Source organism: Aegilops tauschii, chromosome 5, assembly GCF_002575655.3.
Source record: "Aegilops tauschii subsp. strangulata cultivar AL8/78 chromosome 5, Aet v6.0, whole genome shotgun sequence".
In the NCBI taxonomy this organism is placed as follows: Eukaryota; Viridiplantae; Streptophyta; class Magnoliopsida; order Poales; family Poaceae; genus Aegilops; species Aegilops tauschii.
The window spans coordinates 148,994,050-149,017,917 of NC_053039.3; the positions used below are offsets into that span (position 1 = coordinate 148,994,050).

Consider the following 23,868-nt stretch of genomic DNA (forward strand, 5'->3'; position numbering starts at 1 on the left):
GCTACACGCCTGGCCAGCATCGCACCCGTGTGATCCGAAAATTACTAAGTCAATGTGCAGCGCCTGAGAGCTAGGCGCCATACTGTATGCCACACTATACAGTGTAGCACCTAGCTTCTAGGCGTTGCACTAGTGGTTGCTTCATTTTGTAGTGCAACCACTAGTGCAGCGTCTGAGAGCTAGGCGCCCCACTATACAGTGCAGCGCCCAGCTCTTAGGCTCTGCACAATGACTTAGTAATTTTAGGCAGTTTGGGATGCAACGCTGGCCAGTCGTGTAGCGCCTATCTGTAAGGCGTTGCACAGTGTAGTGTGGCGCCTTCGTATCGGGCGTCACACAAAAAGGTCAGCCGCGTGAAATAGTTTCACGTGCAGTTCATTTCGTGATTTGATTTCGTTCACAGATCAAATTTGTCAAATTTGCCCCCAAATCCTCCACAATCACTTCCTGTTAAACGAGGCCGGAGGGGCTACCAAAAAGTTGGCTCGGACCAAGGAACCAAAAAATTTGGCTGCGATCCAAAGTTCCAAACGCACTCCAACCCCGCCGGTCAACGCCAATATTTTTGGTGGAGCGCCTGCTTGCTGCCATCCAAACAGCCCCCAAATCCGCTCGCCTCTCACATCCCAGACCGCTGCTGAGCCTGGCCGACATGGCCACCGCCTCGCTCGCCGTCCGCTCGGCCTTCGGTGTCGCCCTGGCCGCCTTGATCGCGGCGCGTGCCGTCCGGCGGCGCTCGCTGGACGCCTCGGGCGGAGCTGCCGGGTTCGCCGTGATGGCGCTCCACCTTGCCTGCGGCTATAGGTACGGTGCGCTGCTGCTGGCTTTCTTCTTCACCTCGTCCAAGGTGACCAAGATCGGCGAGGACCGCAAGCGGCGCGTTGAGGAGGATTTCAAGGAGGGTGGCCAGCGCAACTGGTAATGGGCATCTCCGTGTTTGGTTACGTTTGTGAGCTGAGTTATTCTCATTGTAGCTTTCACATGTTACACGGGTGCACTTTTTGTGCTGAAAAATTGCTACACAAACTAAACTAATAGTGAACAATGTAGCAAGACAGGTATTCAGTGTTCTTGATAGAGTTAGGCATTCAGTATTTTCTCTCTGTATAAACGTAGTAGCTTAACACATCGTGTCCTAACAGTAGGAAATGACTTAGGATTTGCCTGAACTGTTGACACAACCTTTGCATCTGAGTTCTCAAGTTCTCTTCCTCCTACTTGAATACGTGCTTAGTTGTTCCCAATGTTTTAAATAGTGGGCTATGCCATTTAGCGGCGGCTCGGCTAGCAGCTATTTGAAGCTATAGTGGGGCTAAGCCATGGTTTGCATGTCACAGGCCTTTGGCGTTCCACCTGTAACCGACCCAATATTTTAAGGGTTCGTACTGGAACAGTTTAGAATCCTCTAGGAGTATCTCTTCCCCTCATCAATATAATCCATCCATTTTGTATTCCAATCTATTGCTGTAAACACGAATACGTCCCTGCCAGGAAGGCATACTGTTGTAGGGCACAGGCTAAACTGCACGGATTTGTCCCGATGTTCACGAATTGGAGGTGGGTTCAAGGGGGAACACGAAGAGCACGTGGGGAAAACGGGGAGAGATCACAAGAGGAACACTCAAGAACAAATCCAATCACACATCCACTAGACAGCAAACACATAAGATCCACAAGGTACATGAACAATCAAAGGGAGACAAGATACAAGGTAGGGTTCATCCCAAATCCAAAGGAGATGAGGTCTTGATGATCTAGATAGATCCTTCCCTAGATGGGGTCTTGATATCCAGTTGAGGGATCTTCTCCGAAGAGGTCTTGAATCCACATGGATCTTCTCCTAGGAGGAATCTGACAAGGGGAGATACATGAGCTAAGCTCTAATGTGTAGTTCTATTCTTAGCTATCCCTAGAAATGAGGAGGGGAAGGTCTATTTATAGTCTAAGCCATGAAGGGTTAAGTGGGAGAGAGATACAAGGCCAAGGCCCGCGGCTGCACACAGGGAGGTGCCGGGTGACCGGTGGCTTGGGACGGTCCGGACGCCCGACACGCGTCTGATGTCCGCTGATTCTTCTTGGGTGTAGCGGCGCCGGATTTCCGGTAGTTGTCAGAGACGTCCGGTGGCTCAGGAGGGTCCGGACAACTGGAGCGCGTCGGTCTTCCGTCAATTCGCCTCTGGACATGTGGTACCGGATTTCCGGTGGAGACCGGATGTCCGGTCGCTGGAACTTGTCGGGCGTTCGGCGTGCCGTCGGTTGTCCGGCCGCTGTAGCGTCCGTCAGCTGTTGGCTTCCTAGTGGCTGAGTGTGGTTGCGTCGGACGTCCGGTGGCTGTAGCTTCGGAGCTCTGTTTTCTTCCGTCTCTGCTTCCAAGCTTCCCTAGCGGATGGTGTAGTCATTCCTTGGCGCCTGCACTCCTCCTCATCATCCGCGAAGTTCCGACAATACCTATGTATGCACACGAGAGGAGTGTCAAGTAGTATACCATCCTCGAAGGGGTCAAGTGAGCACGTGTAAAGGAGATGCTTCACCTTTATGTATGTGAAGTAGATGTCGCACGTGTCACTTGCCGAACGGACTCTTGACATGGTGATGTCCGTAGGATGCTCCGCATCACATACGTTTTATGCCAAAAGACTATCGCTATTCAGCTCCCTCGAGCGTTTCACATGGTATCAAAGCTTTCCTTCCGTAGCACATCAAGCTCCTTTCATGGCTGCTGCTTCCTCCTCCACCACCCTCCCCATCCTCAACCTTAGTCTCGGAAAAACTTACCAGCGACAATTACGTGCTATGGAAAGCACAAGTGCTTCCCCCAATCCGTGGCGCCCTGACCGATGGGTACCTCGATGGTTCCCTCCCGGCGCCGGCAAGGACGATCTCGTCGACTGATCAAGGAACGGTCCAGATGATAAATCCTGAATATGCCCGATGCCGTGCCCAAGCCCATCAGATCCTTGGGTTCCTCCTCAACCCCCCTCACAAAGGAAATTCTCACGCAAGTGGCGTCAATCCCCACCGCGGCAGAAGCTTGGACTGCATTGGAACAAATGTTTTCCTCTCAGTCCAGAGCGCGGATTATCACATTTTCAGAGGCCAATAAATTGGGTTTAAAGTTAATGGCCAAATGGAATAGAGATGGAATTAATTTCTGTAGATGGACAATAATTAATCCTACACGAGGGTCCCACTAGTCCTGCATGGCTAGTCAACAAAAGTCCAAGACAGTCAACAAGGTCCAAGGTGGTTAAAATAAGTCCCAACTCAGTCAACAAGGCCCAAGCTAGTCAACAAAAGTCCAAGCAAATTGCCATGGTCAACATGTCAAAGGAGAAAGCAGAATAAAAGGCCAAAGTCAACAATGAAGGCAACAAGCAAAGGATCCTAAGCCTAAATGAGGCCCAATTAGCCAAAGGCCCATTCATGCTTGGATAAAGTGGAGTTGTGCATCATGGACTATGTACACCCCCACTTTTGACTAGTTTTCCTGGACTCATGGACCTAGACTTACCATCCTACCCCTCCTACCTACCACCACCTTGGCCATTTGTCAAAGCACCCTTACCATTATAAGGCCCCCCATGGGCATGTACTCATTCACGCTCACTTTACTCAAGGGGAGGGCACTATTGTTCTTAGACCTTTCAATAGTCCCAAGCCGCTTTAGAGTCGAGTCCAAGAGAGTCGTGTTATGACTTGAACCGACCTTGGTCAGGAATTTGGGAGGGGGCTTCGAGGAGTCGTGTACTCGTGTTACGACTCGAAGACCGCGACCGTCCAACACCACCAGAGGCCTTCCTAACATAGGACTAGGCCACGCTCCGTCAAGGCGACTGAACCTATTCAAAAAACACCGTTGTGTTGTTTTTGTTCGTGTACAACGACCTTCACCATAAAGTTATCGTATGAACCCTCGCTAACTTTACTTACAATCATACTAAGGATGCCCCCTAGTCAAAAGTTATTTTCATAACAATAATTTCCATTCCATATAATTGCACTAGGGCAAGACGTATTTTTGTGGAATGGGGGTGTATGGTGGAGAAGGGTCTCTTGGGAATTTTGTTGAATTTTTCAAACATTATGGATATTGGTTGTTTTGGGAAGGTAGATCTAGGGTTTTGGAATAACAAGATTCTCAAATGATTCTTCTGTGGAAAAGTCAAGGGTGATTGCATCCAAAGGTGGATAACCCGAGGGAAAGATCTAAAGATTTAATCCTTGGAAGGAAAGGAGAATGAGTTCAAGAGTTGAAACAGTAATCACCAAGGCATTAACACCAGACCAAGTTCACAAACAAACGGGAAACACTACAAAATAATAAATCAATAGAATTTAAATTTTATTGTGTTACACTTTTCTTCATCTACAATGCTGTCATGTTTAAAACGGGGTCAAGTTGGTACAGATTCAACTATCACTCCGTCACTAGTTCATTTCAATGGCTAAGATGCATAGAAATGGAAGCTAAATATGGATAGTTCGCCACAAAGAGTACAATTTTAGGGCCACAGGAGATTAAGGTGTTACTACCCCATGATTTTCTCTCCCACTCTGTTTTATTATATGCGTCCAGTTAATGCTGTTGAGGGGGATTTTTTTTTGAAAAGGTGTTGAGGGGGGGGGGGGGGGGGGGATGGTTACAGGATTAATTCAGCGATTCAAGGGGGGAGTTGGCATGGCAATCCCTGAAAATTCTCATATGTTAAAAGGGGGAAATAAGTGATTTGTTGGATGTTTCCAAAATCAAAATTTTGCCTCGATCGATTCCTCTCTGCCTTGGTTACGCCGCTTTGGCTAAATGGCCCAACAAACACGAATGGTGGGAATATTGTCTTATAGAGAAATGTAGATTGAATTCTTCGTTAGCTATATAACTAGGTCATATAGAAAAGGTTGCACTTTCAGTTATAACACAAGTACAGAACACAGTACTGACGCAATGTAGTCAAACTTGCACGAAATGGCAATAGCTAGCCCAAGTCTATGGCTGTTTGGAAGCCAGTTTCAAAGATTCAGAAGTCATTTAGTAAACGAATTCATAAGGGTCTGTCTGGAACACATGAATTTCATTGGATACAGTTGAGACGTCAATGGCCTAATTAAACTGAAAATTTCCAAGTACCAATGCGGGGCTAAGAGGCCATCGTTTAAATGTTTATGCTCAGAGTCACAATTATATACTTTTGTCAGCATGCATGCACTATGGCAGTAGAAGCACAATCCCAGTTCCACGAAAATACACTGATTTAAACTAGAGGATGGTTCCCAAAACTGTTAGACTTTCCATTGCTTCGGTGAAAATACATTATGAGTTAGTTAATTTGTTTTGGCAATGTTCTTTGTGAGAATCAGATGTGCTTGATGAAAAAACCCTAACTTATTATACATATCAATTTGTCATATTATATTTGGTAGAAGTTAACGAATTTTGTGGAATTTCTCTTTGGCAATCAGCTTTTCTCTTTTGTAAATAGGTGACATTGCTTTGCCGACAGCATCAGAATACTTTATATTCTCCCCGCATCTTATTATTCGTTTATTTCTTAATTCTTGAAGGATCCAAGTTCTTGCGAATAGTGCAATAGCAACTGTATTGGTTATCCTATTGGCGATAATGACTGGGGGTCAAGATCAATGCTTGGACTCAAATGGTTCAAAGGTTATAACTGGTATAATAGGTGCTATTATTGGCCATTATTGCTGCTGCAATGGAGACACTTGGTCATCTGAAATCGGTGTGCTTAGTGATGAACAACCAAGGCTTGTCACTACCCTGAAGGTATGTGCCCCTTTCATGGTTGAGATATTATTATAGTTTCTTCCATCTTAATACAATCACCAGGGTGGTTGTCAGAACCTGAAGTGCTAACTCTGAAGATGCAGTTACTGTACCGTTTCAGACAAATACCGGTTCAGTAAACCAAAGGCCCAGATGCGCCGAGAGCACAAGTTCCATCCTAGCCGTAGATTCATTTTACCGTTGTAACAGTTCTTTATCAGTTTACTGTTACCAGCTGGGTTAAAACCTTAGCCTATAACTAGCCGGGTTGTGGCTGGAGGAGAGGGTCTTGATCACTTTTCCTAAAATCGCCGTAATGGCTAATATACCGGAACCCTAGCGTTCCTCTTACCTCATACACATACGCGCAAATCCAAAGAAAATTCCATAGAAATTCTCATAGATAGTTCCGGGATCTAACAGTGGTGCGGGTTTGTTCCCCTCGCATGGAGTTTACTGGGATAAAGTACCTAGAGACTGAAATCTAGGAAGCAGAACAGGTCTTTCCATCTCTCTGGTCTCTGCCCATTTGTTACAGGTACATTTGGTTAGCCTAATAGACCAGGCTACCTGTTGCAGCCCGTCTTAATTGTTCTTTATCAAACCTGCCATCCATTTGTTGACATAAAATTTGACTGTAGAAACACAACACCTTTGGGTTTCCATGAAACTGAAGTTGTACTTCTTGGTAATGCCTTGTTCATGACCAAATTGTTTTGGGCATCAAGCCAAGAAACAGGAAAAAAATATGATTTGACCAAACTACATGTGGTGTAGGGATGTTTTTGCGTTATTCATGCAACTATTGGATCCCACGATGAATTCTGTTTGAGCAAGCTTGAAATATGCTTAACATTGTGAATGACCATAGAGATGCTCGTAGACTGATATGCAAACTATGTGCAATGTGTGAATGTAGATTGAGTTTTAATTTATAATTATGTGAGCCTGCTCTAGATATAGAATCAAACGATTAGTGTGTGAGGAAAATGCTCCCAAGTGGCGCTCCCACCTCTCCCTAATAGGTACAAGCTGGCTGAAAGTGCTAATATGAGCCCGAGCTCAGATACTTTTCTCGCTCGCCCAGTTGCTCCTAGATTTGCATTTGCCAACGTATAGGACGCTGTATAATGATTAGTATTTCATCATTTTTTTGGTACCATGGCCCACATCGGTCCAGTAATCAATGTGACGTCGTCAGGCACAGCTCGACCGGCTCTGATATCTTCTAACGTTATGGGCCGGCACCCTCTCGGTTCTGTACCAGCGGTGATCGTTACCCCGGCCCATCTATTGCATGCCATAGCCGCACCGACCAGCCTTCCCCTTAAAGATTCATCTCCTTCCTCACCGGTTAAAACAAGTCCCCACCATTTGCAGCTTCATCCCAGCACAATCGTTCAGAGGAGACCTGCAGCCAAAGAAACATACACAACATGAATCGTGTATGATTTCATCTCCACTAAAGTACAGCTCAAAGAGATAATTGATTTATCCCACACCTGAAGTGATCCTGAAGACAGAACAGATGCAGCAGCAACCCTATCCTCCAGGCCAACCTCTGCTACTGAAGACGCCAAGCCCTGCATCGCCCAAATTTTCAAGATGTTTAGCACACAAACTGGCACAAGTTATGCAAAGTGCAACCAACATGGAAGCAGAAACCATCATGAATCTACTAATCTCACTTATGCTACTTACAGTAGCGGTGTTGACTCTCAGGCCTGTCACCCCACAGCCATTGCCTACACTGTCGACGAGCTCCATCTAGCGACCACCACGGCCGCTTATGCCTGTCCTTAGCTCTGAGAAGATCACCACTAGTACTGGTAGTCTAGAAATACACAGCCCCACATCTCTGTGCTTATGTACACAAGCCTAGCCCATTCCAGCTCTTGCATTTTGAATTTCAAAAACTCAAACTAGCTTGAACCTTTCATGACTCCGTAAGACACATGGCAAACAACCAAACTTGAATGCAGCTCAGTCTATTTGTCCACCTGTTTGATGAAACATGCTGTTCTCTCATTTATTTGAGCCTCCCCGCCTCCCGTCAGTGGAAAGGCATCCAAAACGATTGTAATATGTTGGCAGCTGAATTAAAAAAAATCCTGAGTGTTCCACAAAAAGAAGTTACCAACACAATCAGAGTTCATGCACACGCCTCATCATCAGGTTATCATCTCACAGATTACTAATTTTCACTACCCTGTACCCAGTACTGCCTGTACCTCTCCAACTGCATAATGCTCCACGGTGAGTTTTAATTTATAATTATGTGAGCCTGCTCTAAAAGAAAACACATAAGTAACAGATCACATAAGTCAAATGAAATTGCACCTGCAAAAAAAGTCGAATGAGATTGGAATACAAAGGGTTTGCAACAAAGTAGACAATTCTGAACACACAAGTACTGATCTAGCTCTCAACAGCGCGATCTAGTTCCATACGGAACAAATTCTCTTGACTACCCCTACCGGGGATTGTGGATTAGTCTCTACACCCCATCTGCTAACTTCAGTTCCATCGGCTTAGTGCAATGTTACCTTCAGTGCCCCTCGACAGCACAATTCTTACACCTTGAGGCTTGTGAGGGTGATTGAGTACATCACCTCTATCCGGACAAGTAGTTCTCTTGCGCCCTTCGACGATGGCAGAAGGTAGAGCCTGGTCCTCTTACTCAATCCTTCGCCTTGTACTTATCCAGTAGTATCCACTTGTGCCTGATCTTGAACAACTTTGTCATGTATGGGTGCGTGTGGAGCCTGTACTTATCCAGCAATATCCGCCAACCTTCCTCAAACTCATCTATAGTAAGCATGTGGTTTCACCATCTCGTGGAACTCGGCCCTAAATTCACTTCTTCGTGTAAAGTGGCCCCAATGTCTCCTTCGCCTTTTTAAGCACATGCTACTTGTTAGGAAATATGCAACTTGTATTTTCAGGTGGCCATAGGCCAGTATATATACATGCACAGGTGCGGTAAAATATGCCGAAAACCCCTTATAGAACGGGGAAAATACATAGGAGATGACGACGTCAGATCTACAACCGTCGGAGGAGCAGGAGCAGTGGACTGGTGGACCAAGGCTGGATAGGAGCGATACACGTGTTGGGAAAAGTGAGGAAAGAGATATCCTCTATCGAAAAGTTCGAGGAAGATGGGCGCAGGTAAAAGGGGCGAGACTCATCAAAAGTCACATCCTAATAAATACACATTCGATGACCAATAGGATCCCAACAACGATATCCCTTATGCTCATCACTGTGTCCTAAGAAGGCACACTCAACAGACTGAGCGGTCAGTTCGGTGCATTCACCGGGGGCAAGAAGGACATAGCAAACACAACCAAACAAACGAAGCGCTGAATAATCTTTGCGGCCTTCACTGACAGCTCGCTTTGCGGCCTTCTTCGCCATCTTGTACTTCTCTATGTTGTCTGCACTCCTATCTAGGTATAGGCGTCTGAAACAATCTTTCTTCTCTTTAATCGCCTTCTGGACATCATCATTCCACCACTAGGTATCCTTATCTTCGCTTCTCCTTCCCCTGGATACTCCAAACTCCTCCGAGGCCACCTTACGAATGCAAGTCGCCATCTTCATCCACACATTGTCCGCAACCCCTCCTTCCTCCCAAGGCCCCTCCTTAATGACCTTCTCCTTGAACACCTGAGCTACCTCCCCCTTGAGCTTCCACCACTTCGTTCTAGTGACTTTGGCATGCTTATCCGCTGGACACGAATCCGAAAGCGGAAGTCAGCAACCACCAGCTTATGCTTAGGGACAACGCTCTCTCCAGGTATCACCATACAATCTAGGCACGCACGCCTATCTTCTCTTCTCGAGAGGATGAAATCAATCTGGCTAGAGTGTTGGCCACTACTAAAAGTCACCAGATGCGATTCTCTCTTTCTAAAGAGGGGGTGTTAGATACAGTCATGTTGTAGGCTAGAGCAAAGCTTAAGACATCTTCTCCTTCTTGTTTCCTGATGCCATAGCCAAAGCCCCCATGCACCCCTTCAAAACCTGTGTTAGATGTACCCACGTGGCCATTGAGGTCTCCTCCTATGAAGAGTTTCTCGCCAATCGGTACACTCCTAACCATGTCCTCCAGGCCTTCCCAGAACTCCCTTTTGGTGTTCTCATTGTGGCCTACTTGCGGGGCATACACGCTGATAACATTGAGAACTAAGTCCCCAACTACCAGCTTGACCAGGATAATCCGGTCCCCACGTCTCTTGACGTCTACCACTCCATATTTGAGGCTCTTGTTGATCAAGATGCCTACGCCATTTCTGTTTGTAGCCCTCCCCATGTACCACAGCTTGAAGCCGGTATCCTCCACCTCCTTCGCCTTCTGACCCTCCATTTGGTTTCTTGGACGCAAAGGATATCAACACCTCTCCTCACCGCTGTATCAACTAGCTCCCGAAGCTTCCCTGTCAAAGACCCTACATTCCAGCTACCTAAGCGAATCCTCCTAGGCTCGGCTAGCTTCCTTACCCTTCACACTCGTCGAGTCAAATGCGAAGACCCTTGCTTATTTTCCACTACATCCGGGCGCCGATGTAGCGCGCCACTAAGGATGCGACTGTTGGAGTGTATATGTGGATTGCCTAGTGATGAGGAACATGAAAATATAATCATATGTCAAATCTGTTTGGCTACTTCTAGATACTTCTGTTGTGGTCTAGTATTTCTTTTCTTTTCTTTATCCTACCAGCTGTTTTCTAGAGTCTTCTAGTTGTGAGTAGCTATGAGTAGAAGGTGAACCTTAAATAATGTTTCTAGAGTATTCCAGCTATAAGTAGAAGTATGTGAAGGCTTCCCAAAGCCCTATAAATAGAGGTCCTCACCTCTACTTTATACCCAGACTATGTACCCCTACCTATAATAGAACTTGTTGTTCTTATCTAAGATCTTGGAGTAGATCTTGTGCCCTAGGAGTTCTGGATTGAACTCTTGGTGCCCTATCAGCCTACATTCGCCTCTAGAGCGATATCTAGCGCAACACGTTGAAGTTGTTCCTTCAACACTTGTGCTGTACACATTGTAGCAGCAAGGTGGAGTTGCTCCTCCACAACCTTTGTGCTGCTTCAGGTGGTATCAGAGCCTCGTTGACCCATACAAGTTCTTGCTGTCCTCTTCGAGAGCAAGCTGCAGCAAGCAATGGAGCAATTGGAGAAGAGGATGGATGCTGCAGAACAACAAATCAAAGAGCTGCGTGAAGATCTTAATCGGAGATTTGATCAGCTGGTTGAGATGATAAGAGGGTGTTCCCCCTGCTACCAATGATGGAGATTCATCTAAAGAAGAAGAAGATGTTCATCAAAGAAGGAGAGGTAATCTTGGAGCAAGACCGCCACAACAACGTGCTGTTCAACGTGCCTCAAGAAGGCCAATTTATGTTGAAACTTTCTGAAGGTGAAGAATATGATGAAGCCCCTGAAGAAGCTGATCTCTATGCATATCGGAGAGTACCCAACCCTACATATGCAAGGGATACATACAAGGTGAAAGCTGAGATCCCAACTTTTAATGGAAATGTTGATATTGAAGGGTGCCTAGATTGGTTATATGAAGTGGAGACTTTCTTTGAGGTCATGGAGGTTTCGGAAGATCGTAGAGTTCCTTTGGTCGCATACAAGCTGAAAGGAGGAGCCGGTGCATGGTGGCATCGCGTTCAAGAAGAGCGCAGGATGAGAGGAGAACCTCGTGTGAGAACTTGGCGGCAAATGAGAAGTCTCTTGAAAGGGAGATATTTGCCTGCTGATTATGACCAGATCCTATTTATCCAATTTCAAAATTGTGCTCAAGGAAATAGGACTGTTTCGGATTACATGGAGGAGTTTCTGAGGCTACAAGTGAGGTGCAACCTTGCTGAAACTGAAGATCAACAAGTTGCAAGGTACGTCAATGGTCTCAATGATGCTATTCAAGATCAATTGATGATGCAACAAATCTGGTCCGTTGATCAAGCACAAGCTCTAGCATTAAAGGCCGAGAGGTTTGTGAGGATGAGAAAGACAACTAAGGCTCCATATCCTCCATACCCTCATACCGAAGGCTCATCTAGGAGCCAACCTAATAGAGTGGAAGAAAAGACCACTCTACCAAAGACAAAACAGCCCATCCTGAAGCAAACTAGAGGCAAGGGTAAGGCAAATGAAGGCTCAAAGTGCTATAAATGTGGTAAAGAGGGACACATATCCAGCGGTTGCCCACTAAGGAAATTTGTTAACACGACTATCCATGATGGTGAAGGCGATGAGGAAGACTACGAATCTGAAGATGTAGACGGACAAGAGGTTTGTCAAGAAGAAGGTGAAGAGACGGTATGTGTGATCCAGCGTCTCCTATGTTCCACATCACAACCCGATGACACACAACGGAAGAAAATCTTTGAGAGCAAATGCACGGTGAATGGCAAGGTATGCAAACTAGTGATTGATAGTTGCAGCTGCGAGAATCTTATCTCAAAGAAGTTGATGGACCATTTAAAGCTTGAAACCCATGATCATCCAAATCCCTACACTACTGGATGGATCAAGAAAGGAGTGAATATGAGGGTCACCAAACAATGCAACCTGCCACTTTCTTTGGGTAAGCATTATCGCTCAAATGTGTTGTGTGATGTGGTTGACATGGATGCCAGCCATGTTCTTCTTGGGAGACCTTGGCAATTTGATGTGGATACTACACACAAGGGCAAGGAAAATTCTTACTCTTTCATTTGGAACAAGAGAAAGATCATTATTCTACCAAACAAAACTGATGGTAATATATCTAAGGACGAGGGGAAAAGTATGTTAACTATCTCTCACACCTCTAATGAGTTTATGGAAGACTTGAAGGAGGCAGATTTATGTGCTGCACTTATTATAAAAGGAGAAGAGCACCCGACTGTTGAAATTCCAGCAAAGGTACGTGGTTTATTAGCAGAATTTCATAACATACTTGGGGAGCCACAAGGCCTACCGCCGATGAGAGGGATTCAGCATAGAATCGACTTAATTCCGGGAGCAAGTCTTCCTAATCTTCCACACTATCGAATGTGCCCAAAGGAGCATGATATATTGAAGGAGAAAGTGGAGGAATTGTTGCAAAAGGGGCACATTCGAGAAAGTATTAGCCCATGTGCTGTACCAGCCCTACTCGCGCCAAAGAAAGATGAATCTTGGCGCATGTGTACGGACAGTAGAGCCGTTAACAAGATCACCGTAAGGTATAGATTCCTTATTCCCCGTCTGGATAATATGTTGGATCAGCTTAGTGGAGCAAGAGTGTTCACAAAGCTAGATTTAAGAAGTGGATATCATCAAATCCGTATAAGACCCGGGGATGAATGGAAGACCGCCTTCAAGACAAAGGAAGGGTTGTTTGAATGGCTAGTCATGCCATTTGGACTCTCAAATGCACCAAGTACCTTTATGCACTTAATGAATCAAGTCCTTAGACCCTTCTTATCCCACTTTGTTGTGGTCTATTTCGATGACATCTTGATCTATAGCAAGGATGAGGATGAACACTTTGATCACATTCGGAAGGTGCTAGAAGTACTAAGGGAAAATGAGCTCTACGTCAACTTGAAGAAATGTGTTTTCCTGCAAACACACTTCTTTTCCTAGGATTCGTCATAACATGTGACGGCATTCGTGTTGATGATTCTAAGGTTGAAGCAATCCGAGAATGGCCAACTCCTAAGACCATTTCTGAGGTAAGAAGCTTTCATGGCCTTGCAACTTTCTATAGGCGATTTGTGAAGAATTTCAGCACTTTCATGGCACCAATTACCGCGTGTTTGAAGAAAGGAAAGTTCCAATGGACAGAAGTAGCTGAAGCTAGTTTCAATGAGATTAAACAAAAGCTATCACAAGCTCCTGTCTTGGTACTACCTGATTTCAACAAGACTTTTGAGTTGGAGTGTGATGCAAGTGGAGTAGGCATTGGAGCTGTCCTATCTCAAGAAAGGAAGCCCATTGCTTTCTTTAGTGTGAAGTTAAGTGAAGCTAGACAGAAATGGAGTACCTATCAGCAAGAATTATACGCCGTTTTCAGAGCGTTGAAAACTTGGGAAGTCTATTTGCTGCCTAAAGAGTTCATTGTTTATAGCGACCATCAATTCTTGAAGCATTTTAGAAATCAAAAGCATGTTGACCGCATGCTAGCAAGATGGGTAGCATATCTGGAGAGGTTTAACTATCTCATCGTGCATAAATCTGGAATAACTAACAGAGTGGCCGATGCTTTGAGTCGTCGTGCATGCCTCTTGACTTCTTTTGAAGCTGAACTTCCGGGCATGGATCAAATAAAGGAGTTGTATGAGGGTGACGAAGACTTTGGCCATGCTTGGGTAAAGCACGCAAGGGGCCAGCCATTAGGTGATGACTATTTGATGCAAGATGGATATCTCTTAAAAAATGATCGTTTGTGCATTCCAAGAAGTTCTCTACGTGACAAGCTGGTTAGAGAGCTCCATTCAAGTGATCTTAGTGGCCATGTTGGACGGGACAAGACTATCGCTAACCTGGAAGCTCGCTACTTTTGGCCACAACTAAAGAGAGATGCTGGAAAGTTTGTTCAGCGATGCCCTATATGTCAAACCTACAAAGGCCAAGTCCAGAACACCGGGTTATACATGCCTTTGCCTGTTCCTGTTGCTCCATGGGAGGACATTTCTATGGACTTCGTCTTGGGCTTGCCAAGAACAAGACGAGGAAGTGATGCTGTATTTGTGGTCGTGGATAGATTCTCTAAGATGGCTCATTTCATCCCATGCCGCAAGACAACTGATGCTCATCATGTGGCAAACCTATTCTTTCGAGAAGTGGTCAGACTTCATGGAGTTTCAAGGTCCATTGTCTCAGACCGTGATAGCAAGTTTCTTGCTGCATTTTGGCTCACTTTGTGGAAGCAATTCAACACTGAATTGAAATTTTCTAGCACTGCTCATCCACAAACAGATGGACAAACGGAAGTGGTGAACAAGTTTTTGGGTAATCTGATCCGTTGCATTTGTGGAGAAAGAAAGGGACAATGGGATTTGGCTTTATCTCTTGCAGAATTCTCCTACAATAACTCCAAGCATAGATCCACAGGGAGGAGCCCTTTTTCCATTGTCTACACTAAAGTTCCATCACATGTGATGGACCTGGTGAAGCTACCATCAAGGGGAAACTCAAAATCAGTATTGTCCTTTGCTGATAATTACACCGAGTTATTTGAAGAGATTCGCGGTGCTTTGGAAGCACAAAATCAGAAATATAAACAACTTGCTGATTGCAAAAGGATGCCAAAATCATTCCAAGCCGGTGATAAGGTGATGGTCTACCTCCGAAGAGAGAGGCTGCCTTTAGGTGTTAAAGGGAAACTTAGGCAGCGAAGGTATGGGCCCTTCTCTATCGTGAGGAAGATAAATGATAATGCTTATGTGATAGATCTTCCAAGCGATATGGGTATCTCCAACACTTTCAATGTTGTGGACTTGACTCTCTACCATCCAGAAGAAGTGCTCTATGAAGATAACTCGAGGGCGAGTTCCAAACAACCAGGGGAGAATGATGAGGAACAATAGATGAGGAACATGAAAATATAATCATATGTCAAATCTGTTTGGCTACTTCTAGATGCTTCTGTTGTGGTCTAGTATTTCTTTTCTTTTCTTTATCCTACCTACTGTTTTCTAGAGTCTTCTAGTTGTGAGTAGCTATGAGTAGAATGGTGAACCTTAAATAATGTTTCTAGAGTATTCCAGCTATAAGTAGAAGTATGTGAAGGCTTCCCAAAGCCCTATAAATAGAGGTCCTCACCTCTACTTTGTACCCAGACTATGTACCCCTACCTATAATAGAACTTGTTGTTCTTATCTAAGATCTTGGAGTAGATCTTGTGCCCTAGGAGTTCTGGATTGAACTCTTGCTGCCCTATCAGCCTACATTCGCCTCTAGAGCGATATCTAGCGCAGCACGTTGAAGTTGTTCCTTCAACACTTGTGCTGTACACATTGTAGCAGCAAGGTGGAGTTGCTCCTCCACAACCTTTGTGCTGCTTCACCTAGCGCTTTCCATCAGTTTGGACTTTTGATTGCTTTGGCTAGTGCATGAAGCTTAACATGGTATCAGAGCCCATGGTCTTGAGTTACAAGTCTTGGCTTTCGCAATTTATCCAAAAAGTGTTGTTCCCCCCTTTGTGTCCGCGTATAGGCCTCTTGAGCCATACCTCTGAGTCTATCCACGTGTTGACTTCCCGCGTCACACGTGAGACGGGGTGTTGAAGTGTATATGTGGATTGCCTAGCCCTTTTCATCAGTTCGGACTTTTGGTTGCGTTGGCTAGTGAGTGAAGCTTAACAGCGACGACCCGATCCTTGCTCACTTGCCACCGTATCCAGATCAAGATACGGCACACCACCAGGGGGTTACGGCCCGGCCCTTGCCCATTTGACACCACACCCGGGTTCCGGTGTGGCGCGTCGCTTAGAGGGTTATGCCCCAACGAAAATCTTTTGGGTTTCATCTCCGTAAGAGTGGCTGAGTTTTTACGTTGGCTCGCCAAGCCTATCACAACCCTCCTTTACCCGGGCTTGGGACCGGCTATGTTGAGACAACATAGGCGGAGTTACTGCCTGCATTATCACTGGGAAGAAAAACGTCCCTTCGCATGGAAGTGGCAGTTCACTCGCAACAATCAAGGTGTGCCTACACCTAGCAGCTGCGCAAGATTTTCTGTATGACATGCCTTTGGTGTCGCAGAGTCAAACAATGATACCAATGTACCTACTCAATCGACATTGTTTACTTACAGTTAAGAGTGGAAGCTCCACAAGTGCAGTAGTATGTCAACAATATGAAATACAACTTGTAGATGGAATACCCGCATGGGCTGTATCCATTAAGACGATGGCCTCCCCGCATACAAACAAACAAGCACAAATTGTTTGCGAATATATAGAAGGTTCATATTGTGGGTCAACCTATCATCTTTTGCATCATCTCATACATGCAGATCCCAAAGTATTTACTGTTTCATCTTTGTCTCATTTGAATATTTCCTATACAAGTTGATAGTTTTTGTGTGCTTTACTGCTTTTATGTGTGAGCTGATAATTCCTTGTATCATGTATAAGCCTGTCAGGAAAGGTACAAATGGTGGAGTGACCTTACAAGGACTTCTTGCTGCCACAGCAGGTGGTCTAACCATTGGTCTGACTTTTGTTGCTGTTGGACTGATGACAGCTGAATGTTCTTTTGATATGTCGTTTCAACAGCTCCTAGTAATACCTATCTCTGCTACTGCTGGTTTGCTTGGGAGTCTAATTGATTCATTGCTGGGTGCCACACTTCAGTTCAGCGGATACTGCAGTGTTCGGAACAAGGTAAATATTTCCATGACATCTTAGGTTAGAATCTGTCAGAGGCGGGGATCTCATACCTTAGCCCATTAGAGATAATTATTTAGTTAGGAAAGTGATCGGTACAGTTAGGAAGATCAAGATATGGTTTGTTAGGAAAGTTTGATTCTATTTTTAGGCATCACGTCGAGGCTTCGCTATAAAAGGGACACCATGTACTACATAAGAATTATGAAACAGATGAGAATAAACTAGTAAAGATCTAATCCCTGTCCTCAACCTTCTCTCTCCCCAACACCATGGCCGGCCAACCTTCGCTCCTCAGAGGTGTATCCACAAGCATGTCACGTTCATTGATCTTAGAACCGGTCCCAATCCTAGCACGTGACAACTTGTAGTGTTAGAGGGGTGGATCTCATACCGTAGCCCATTAGAGATAATTATTTAGTTAGGAAAGAGATCGCAAACCAACCTGTGGTTGGATAGTTAGGAGGGCAGTGGTATCCCCAGCCGACCAGAGTTCAAGTCCTAGACTTGACATTGGTCCTTGCAGTTTCCTGGATTTATTGCGTATGTATGAGCGTCTGCGTCTATACGGTGTTAAAAGAAAAAGTTAGGAAAGAGACCGGTTCATGTTGGATGAGGGGCCGTGTCTGACCTAATAGAAGAGGAGCACGGAGCAGTGGAAATGAGTTTGACCAGAACAGAGAGCCTTTCTCGGACTGCACAGCTGCCTGAGCTGTCAACGAGGTACACCCCTCCTCTGCTCAACATGGTATCAGACCAGGGTGTCGATGGTGAGGCACTAGAGGCGGTGCATCTGGGCGTGGTTGTGCGCGCGCACTGCAATTGGCTTGTTCTGGCGAGGAGGCGGGCTTGGCTGAGGAGAAGAGAAGGTGGAGCTGCGGGAGCTGCTGAGGTGTTGTTGCACGCGGGCTGGCGGGAAATCGGCGGCGTGTCGACAGGGATTCCATGAGGCGGCAGAGAAGACGAGGAGGAGCTGCGGAGGAAGAGGAGCTGCTTGTTGCTGCTGTCTCCTGAAGCTGATTGAAGAGGAAGAGGAGGCTGGCTGTGGTTGCTGCAGCTGCTGTAGGAGGAAGACGTGTTGAGGCTGGTGCTGCTGCTACTGCTGATTGGAAAGAAACAGTTCGTGCAGGAGCTGCTCCATCAGAAGCAGGAAGCAAAGAAGAGGAAGAAGGAGAGGGAAAAGGAGAAGAAGCAGGAGGCAAAGAAGAGGAAGAGGAGGCTTGCGCTGCTGCTGCTGGCTATTGCTTTGGTGCGTCAGCTGCTGCATCTGTTGTTGTTGCTGTTGATTAGAGAGGGAGAAGGTGGAGCAATTAGAGCAAGTGGTGCAGTTTGGAGCAGAAGAGGTGGAGGCTGTCATGGGGAGCAAGGCGGAGCTGCTGCATCAAGGTGGCGTGAAGGCAACTGCAGGCTATGGTGGCACTGAGGGGGAATCAGTGCGGTTGGGAGAAGGCCATGTCCTGAAGAGGACACATGTGCCAGGCGGTTGTGAGCTGCGCGAGGTAGAGGTGACAGCGAATGGCGTTGGTCTGCTATGGACATGTGCAGCAAGTATGTGGCAGCAGGCATGTGCTTTGCTGTTCCCTCGGCGAACTGATGCAGGAAGTAGAGGATACAGTCTTCCACAATTGCTGCTCACAGAACTGATCCGGAGTGGGTTCTAGACTCTGGTGCTTCTAAACATGTTGCCGGTGACTCCAGGGAATTTGAGTCATATGATCAACTCACTCCCTCTCAAAGTAACATGATATGTACTGTTGACGGGACATCACAACCTATTAAGAGTATTGAGACAGTTCAATGTACACCTGCTATTAAGTTATCTTCAGTCCTACATGTGCCAACTTTCCAGGTCAATCTGTTGACTATGAGTGCTCTAATTGACCAGATGGATTGTAGGATAACAGTTGACAGAGGAATGTGCTTGATTGAGGGCAGGCCGACTGGAAGGAGGATTGGGACTGCAATAAGGCGTGGGGGACTGTGGTACATGGACCGTGAGGGGCTTGGTCAGATGGGCAACATAGTGTTTGCGGCTATTGCAGAAGAACGAGAGTCCATGGCGAAGAAACATCACTGCAGAATGGGCATGTATCTTTTCATAAAATGTACTCCCTCCGGTCCTTTTTACTCTGCATATAAGAATTGTCTAAAGTCAAACTTCATAAAGTTTGACCATATTTGTATGAAAAAATATCAACGTCTACCATGCTAAAGTTATATAATATGAAAATTTAAGTCATGCCACATCTACTGATATTGATTTCACATTGTGAATGTTGGTATTTTTTTCTATAAAGTTAATCAAACTTTACGAGGCTTGACTTCAGATAAATCTTATATGCGAACTAAAAAGGACCGGAGGGAGTATAAGTTGTTTCCTAATGGTAATGCATGTAGTAGATAAGACCAATCTGAAACGTGATGCATGTGAGTTTGCAAAACACACGAGGATGTCTTATGTGAGTAAGGCCCCATTCATGCTTGTTTACTCGGATGTGTGGACAAGTCATGTGGTGTCGGTTAGTGGTGCCAAGTATTTTGTGACCTTTATTAACTGCCACACACGTATGCCATGGATCTATTTGATGTGTCACAAGGATGAAACTTTCCAATGCTTCAAGACTTTCCATGCCTATGTCAAAAATCACTTCAATGTTCAGGTAGAAATGATAAGAAGTGAGAATGACACTCAGAATGTGAACAATGTGTTAGAGACTTTCTTATCAGAGCAAGGGATTTTGTGTTAAACCTCATGTCAGGACACTCCTCAGAATGAAATGGCAGAAAGGAAGAATCGACATATTCTGGAGGTTGTTCAATCATTGATGTTTACTATAAATGTGTCGAAATTCTTGTGGAGTGAAGCTGTCATGACTATGACATACTTGATCAATCGCACATGATCAAGAATACCGGGTATGAAGTCGAATATTCATTTCTGAGCCCAAGCTCATCTACACCCTATGAACAGTAAAATCAAAACAATACTATTTTTTTTAAATACGATTTTCTTTGCATGGAAGATGTTTTAGTGCGTGAGGTCCATGTCAAATTTCAGCTCGTTTAGATCTAAGTAGCTCTCAGCAAAAAAAGTAAATAAATCAGTCTGAACAGTACACTGTTTCACAGACCCCAAATTTGTCTTTTTTCTAAGAGCTACTCAGATGTCCAAATGAGCTGAAATTTTGCATGAACCTCACGCACTGAAACATCTTTCATGCAAAAAAAAGATTTTTTTGAATATTTCTAGTATTTTTATTTTACTGTTAATGGCGGGTGTAGATGAGCTCGGGAGCCAAATCGCCCCTCTCGTATGAAGTCACCTTCTGAGTTACTTTTGGGGAAGAACGGTTTCGTGGTTCCTCCCAAGCTGTTCGGCTGTGTCTGTTTTGTGAGGAATCACATGCCATCTGTGGGCTGCTTTGTCAGGAATCACATGCCATTTGTGGGCTATTTTGGATCCACGAGCTGTCAAGTGTATTTTTATTGAGTATTCTTTTGGGCAACGACGCTATAAGTTTCGAGTCCTTCTGAACGGAGAACCTTTATAAATATCAGGAGAATCTGTACTTCATTTTTATGCACGCCTTTCAAATCATACACATAAATGGAGACCTGCAATTTAACTGCACTCGGGGTAAGCGACCACAACACATGTGTAGAGGATGCTGTCCCGTACTGGTCGAGCTATGTTCAGAACAACATTATTGATTTTGGTTTCCTTCAGAGCCTACATAAGTTAGGGATTTCCCAGTTCTTGACTGGGAAATGAATCTGATGTTGTGTTAGAGCATCTATAGCCGGACTTGGCAAATCCGGCCCTTCAAACGCCTGCGGACGCACCTGGACGCGTCCGCGGGCACTGACCGGGCACCCTCAAATAATGTAATCCATATCCGGACACCTCAATTATCATATCTCAAATCCATACAAACTCATGCAACTACGTCGATGCACACACATCGTCCGGCTACTCCATCACTACTAACTAAACATGCCATCGGACTACCAAAATTTGGCGGCTATGGAGTTCATCCACGTCTGTCCTTGCCCTTCCCGGCGCCCTTGCCATCCTTCTCGTGGAAGTACCGGTCGAAGACGCAATACAGATTGAGCCGGATCTGATCGCCCCGGAGCTGTCCTCGCTGTCACTGTCCGCCTTCTCCTCCTTCGATGGCAGTTTGGCCATGGCACGGACCGCCCGATTCTGCTCCCGGGCGAGGGCGCGTGTGTTCTTCCGCTGCCGTTTCTTCACAATGCGGGCGCGGATGGCTTCCTCCTCTGCGGCCGCCTGCGCTACGCCAATCCTCTCCTTCCCATGGCGGGCCGCCTGTTCCCGGTGGGACTCATAGTCTGCCCGACTGGTGATAGGAAAGGAGAGGGGTTCCGGCTGCCGGGACTGCGAGGATCCAACCCCAGAGGACCCAAGCGCCCGTTGAGCTGACGCTATGGAGTCGCAGCGGACAGATCCGTCCGTCGGTCGGGCGCTGTCCTCCCGGGAGCGGTGGAGTGCAACGTGGACTGCCATTGCCTCCTCCAACCCGCACGGGATGACACCCCAGTCGACGGATCTGGACTGGTCGGAGTCCGGTCCGCTGCCTGCCATGCCAGAGAAGGCCGGAAACCGCGGAGGTGAGCTCGGGTGGCGGAGGGGAGTGGAGTGAAGTGGCTAGGGTTTGGTCCGACGAGCGGATGGAGCGAATATATGTGGGGTTGGGTGGGCCAGCATGGGACGGGTCTGACGTGGCGGGCGTGTTCGGGCGTCCCCATATCCGCTCCATATCTGGGCTGGATATGAGGGGTGCCGGTCAGCCCGGGTGTTTGAGGCCCGTTTAAGGCGTCCGTCTGGGTCGAAAAATCGTGACCGGTCAGTGACCGGGCGGGCCGCCCGAGCGTTTGAGGAGGGTTTGGGGCGCCCGGATGTAGATGCTCCTAATATGAGACAAACAACGTGATTCCATTGGGTTCTGCACATTCGCGAGAATAATTTTTCGTTCCCATTGCTGCTTAGAACAGAAATATGAACGAGATTATGTGATGTGTCCACATACTTATGTGTCACATGGCATCCAGTGAATTTTCTTGACCCAAATTACAAATGTCAGGGGGATATTTGGCTATTCGCCCCTTTTGAGACTGCAGGGACCAAACCGGGCCTTTTTGTCAAACTTGAGGGACCAATCTAGTACTTAAGCCAGTACTCCATTCTTTCCGAATCATTGAAGTTCTAGGTTTGTCCCAAGTCAAATTTGTTTAAATTTGGCCAAGTCTATAGAAAAATATGCTGAGATATACAACATCAAATATATATAATATGAAACATATTTCATAAATTATCTAATGAAACTAATATGATGTTCTATATTTTTCTATGGACTTGAACAAAAGTAAACATGTTTGACTTAGGACAGAGCTAGAACTTTTAATTAATGTGAAACGGAGGGAGTATATAAGCTTTGTAGGATGTGCCTATAAATTCTCTTATCCACATTAGCTATTCTGATGTGATGACTTTATATATGAATTACACACATGTAATAATAGCGTTATTCTATTCTGGAAGCTTTGCTTTGCTGCTTCGGCGAGCATGAATATGTGTATCAGTGTGATTCACATGATCTTGAACCAGATATTATCCAGGATTTTCAGTTTCACCATATTGAACAGTTTGTTTGTCCTGTACATGTAGGTGGTCAGTAAACGGGGACCTACTGTCACCAAGATTTCTGGAATGACTATCCTGGATAATGATGCTGTTAATGCAGTGTCTGTGCTGCTAACATCGGTGATTACAGCTTATGCCTGCATTTTCTTCTTCTAGAAGCAAGGGTTTGGTTGGCTTTTTCGCCTGTCCCTAATGCGCAGTGATGTGTAATGTGAATATTCCAAGGACAGAATGACTGATGTTTACTTCAAGCAAGATGAACAATGAAGTGTTGGAAATCTTTGGCTATTTGCTGGGCACAATTGACGAGCCTGATGATGTTTGCTCCAGGCAGCTAGTTTGGTAATAGTGCAAGTTGGGGAATTTCAAATTGTTTTAAGCAAGAAAAAGCTGTGCTGTAATGCGGAATTGACAATTATGGTTTTTTCGAAACCTATCTGTGTAGAAGAAAGTATCTAGTTCGCCGTTTTAGACCACAATCCAACAATTATCCCCTTGCCAAATTATAGTTAAGTTTTGTCTGAAGTCAAATTTTGTGAACTCTGACCAATTTAATATTATAGAGAAATATATGAACATTTACAATACGAAATCTATACCATATGAAAATATAGTTCACGGTAAGTCTTAACGGTGTTGATTTGGTATTATAAATGTTGATACTTTTTCCGTAAACTTTGTCAAAGCTTGACTTATGACAAAACTTACATGCACTACTTTAGGGCATCTCCAACGCCGTACTTTCACAAACGCAAACGACAAGACCAACGCGTTGAGATGTTCTTTTGCCATCCAATGTGTTGCCACAAATGTTTGTGGACATCTGAATTCACTGTGCGATCAGCTTATTTGGAAGAATGGTATAAACAACATGGGAGGAAATTGGAGTGTACAAATGGCATGGGTAGAAGTAAGGCCAACCCTATTTGGAAAAAAATATGGAAATTAGCTTGTTCGGCAAAAGTCAAATTTTTTGTCTGGCGCACTTCACGGGACTCTAAAAACTTCGCCCATTTGCCCAGCATGTCGGAATGGGCCAGAG

At 45.5% G+C, this 23,868-nt stretch overlaps 1 protein-coding gene across 1 annotated transcript; it reads left to right on the plus strand.

The window, feature by feature from the left end:
- The first annotated feature begins 486 nt into the window (after positions 1 to 486).
- Positions 487 to 23,418, plus strand: LOC109780169 (protein PGR). Its single transcript, XM_020338748.4, has 4 exons — positions 487 to 918; positions 5,560 to 5,782; positions 16,910 to 17,158; positions 22,851 to 23,418. The coding sequence occupies exons 1-4, from the start codon at positions 653 to 655 to the stop codon at positions 22,980 to 22,982; spliced, it is 870 nt and encodes a 289-aa protein (XP_020194337.1). The 5' UTR covers positions 487 to 652; the 3' UTR covers positions 22,983 to 23,418.
- The last annotated feature ends 450 nt before the right edge of the window (positions 23,419 to 23,868 follow it).

Bases quoted from the DNA above. Each gene is read 5' to 3' on its own strand.
- LOC109780169 (XM_020338748.4), top strand. From the start codon at position 653: ATGGCCACCGCCTCGCTCGCCGTCCGCTCGGCCTTCGGTGTCGCCCTG. The intron at 5,783-16,909 runs GTATGTGCCCCT...ATCATGTATAAG, and splicing joins GGCTTGTCACTACCCTGAAG to CCTGTCAGGAAAGGTACAAA. The intron at 17,159-22,850 runs GTAAATATTTCC...CTGTACATGTAG, and splicing joins ACTGCAGTGTTCGGAACAAG to GTGGTCAGTAAACGGGGACC.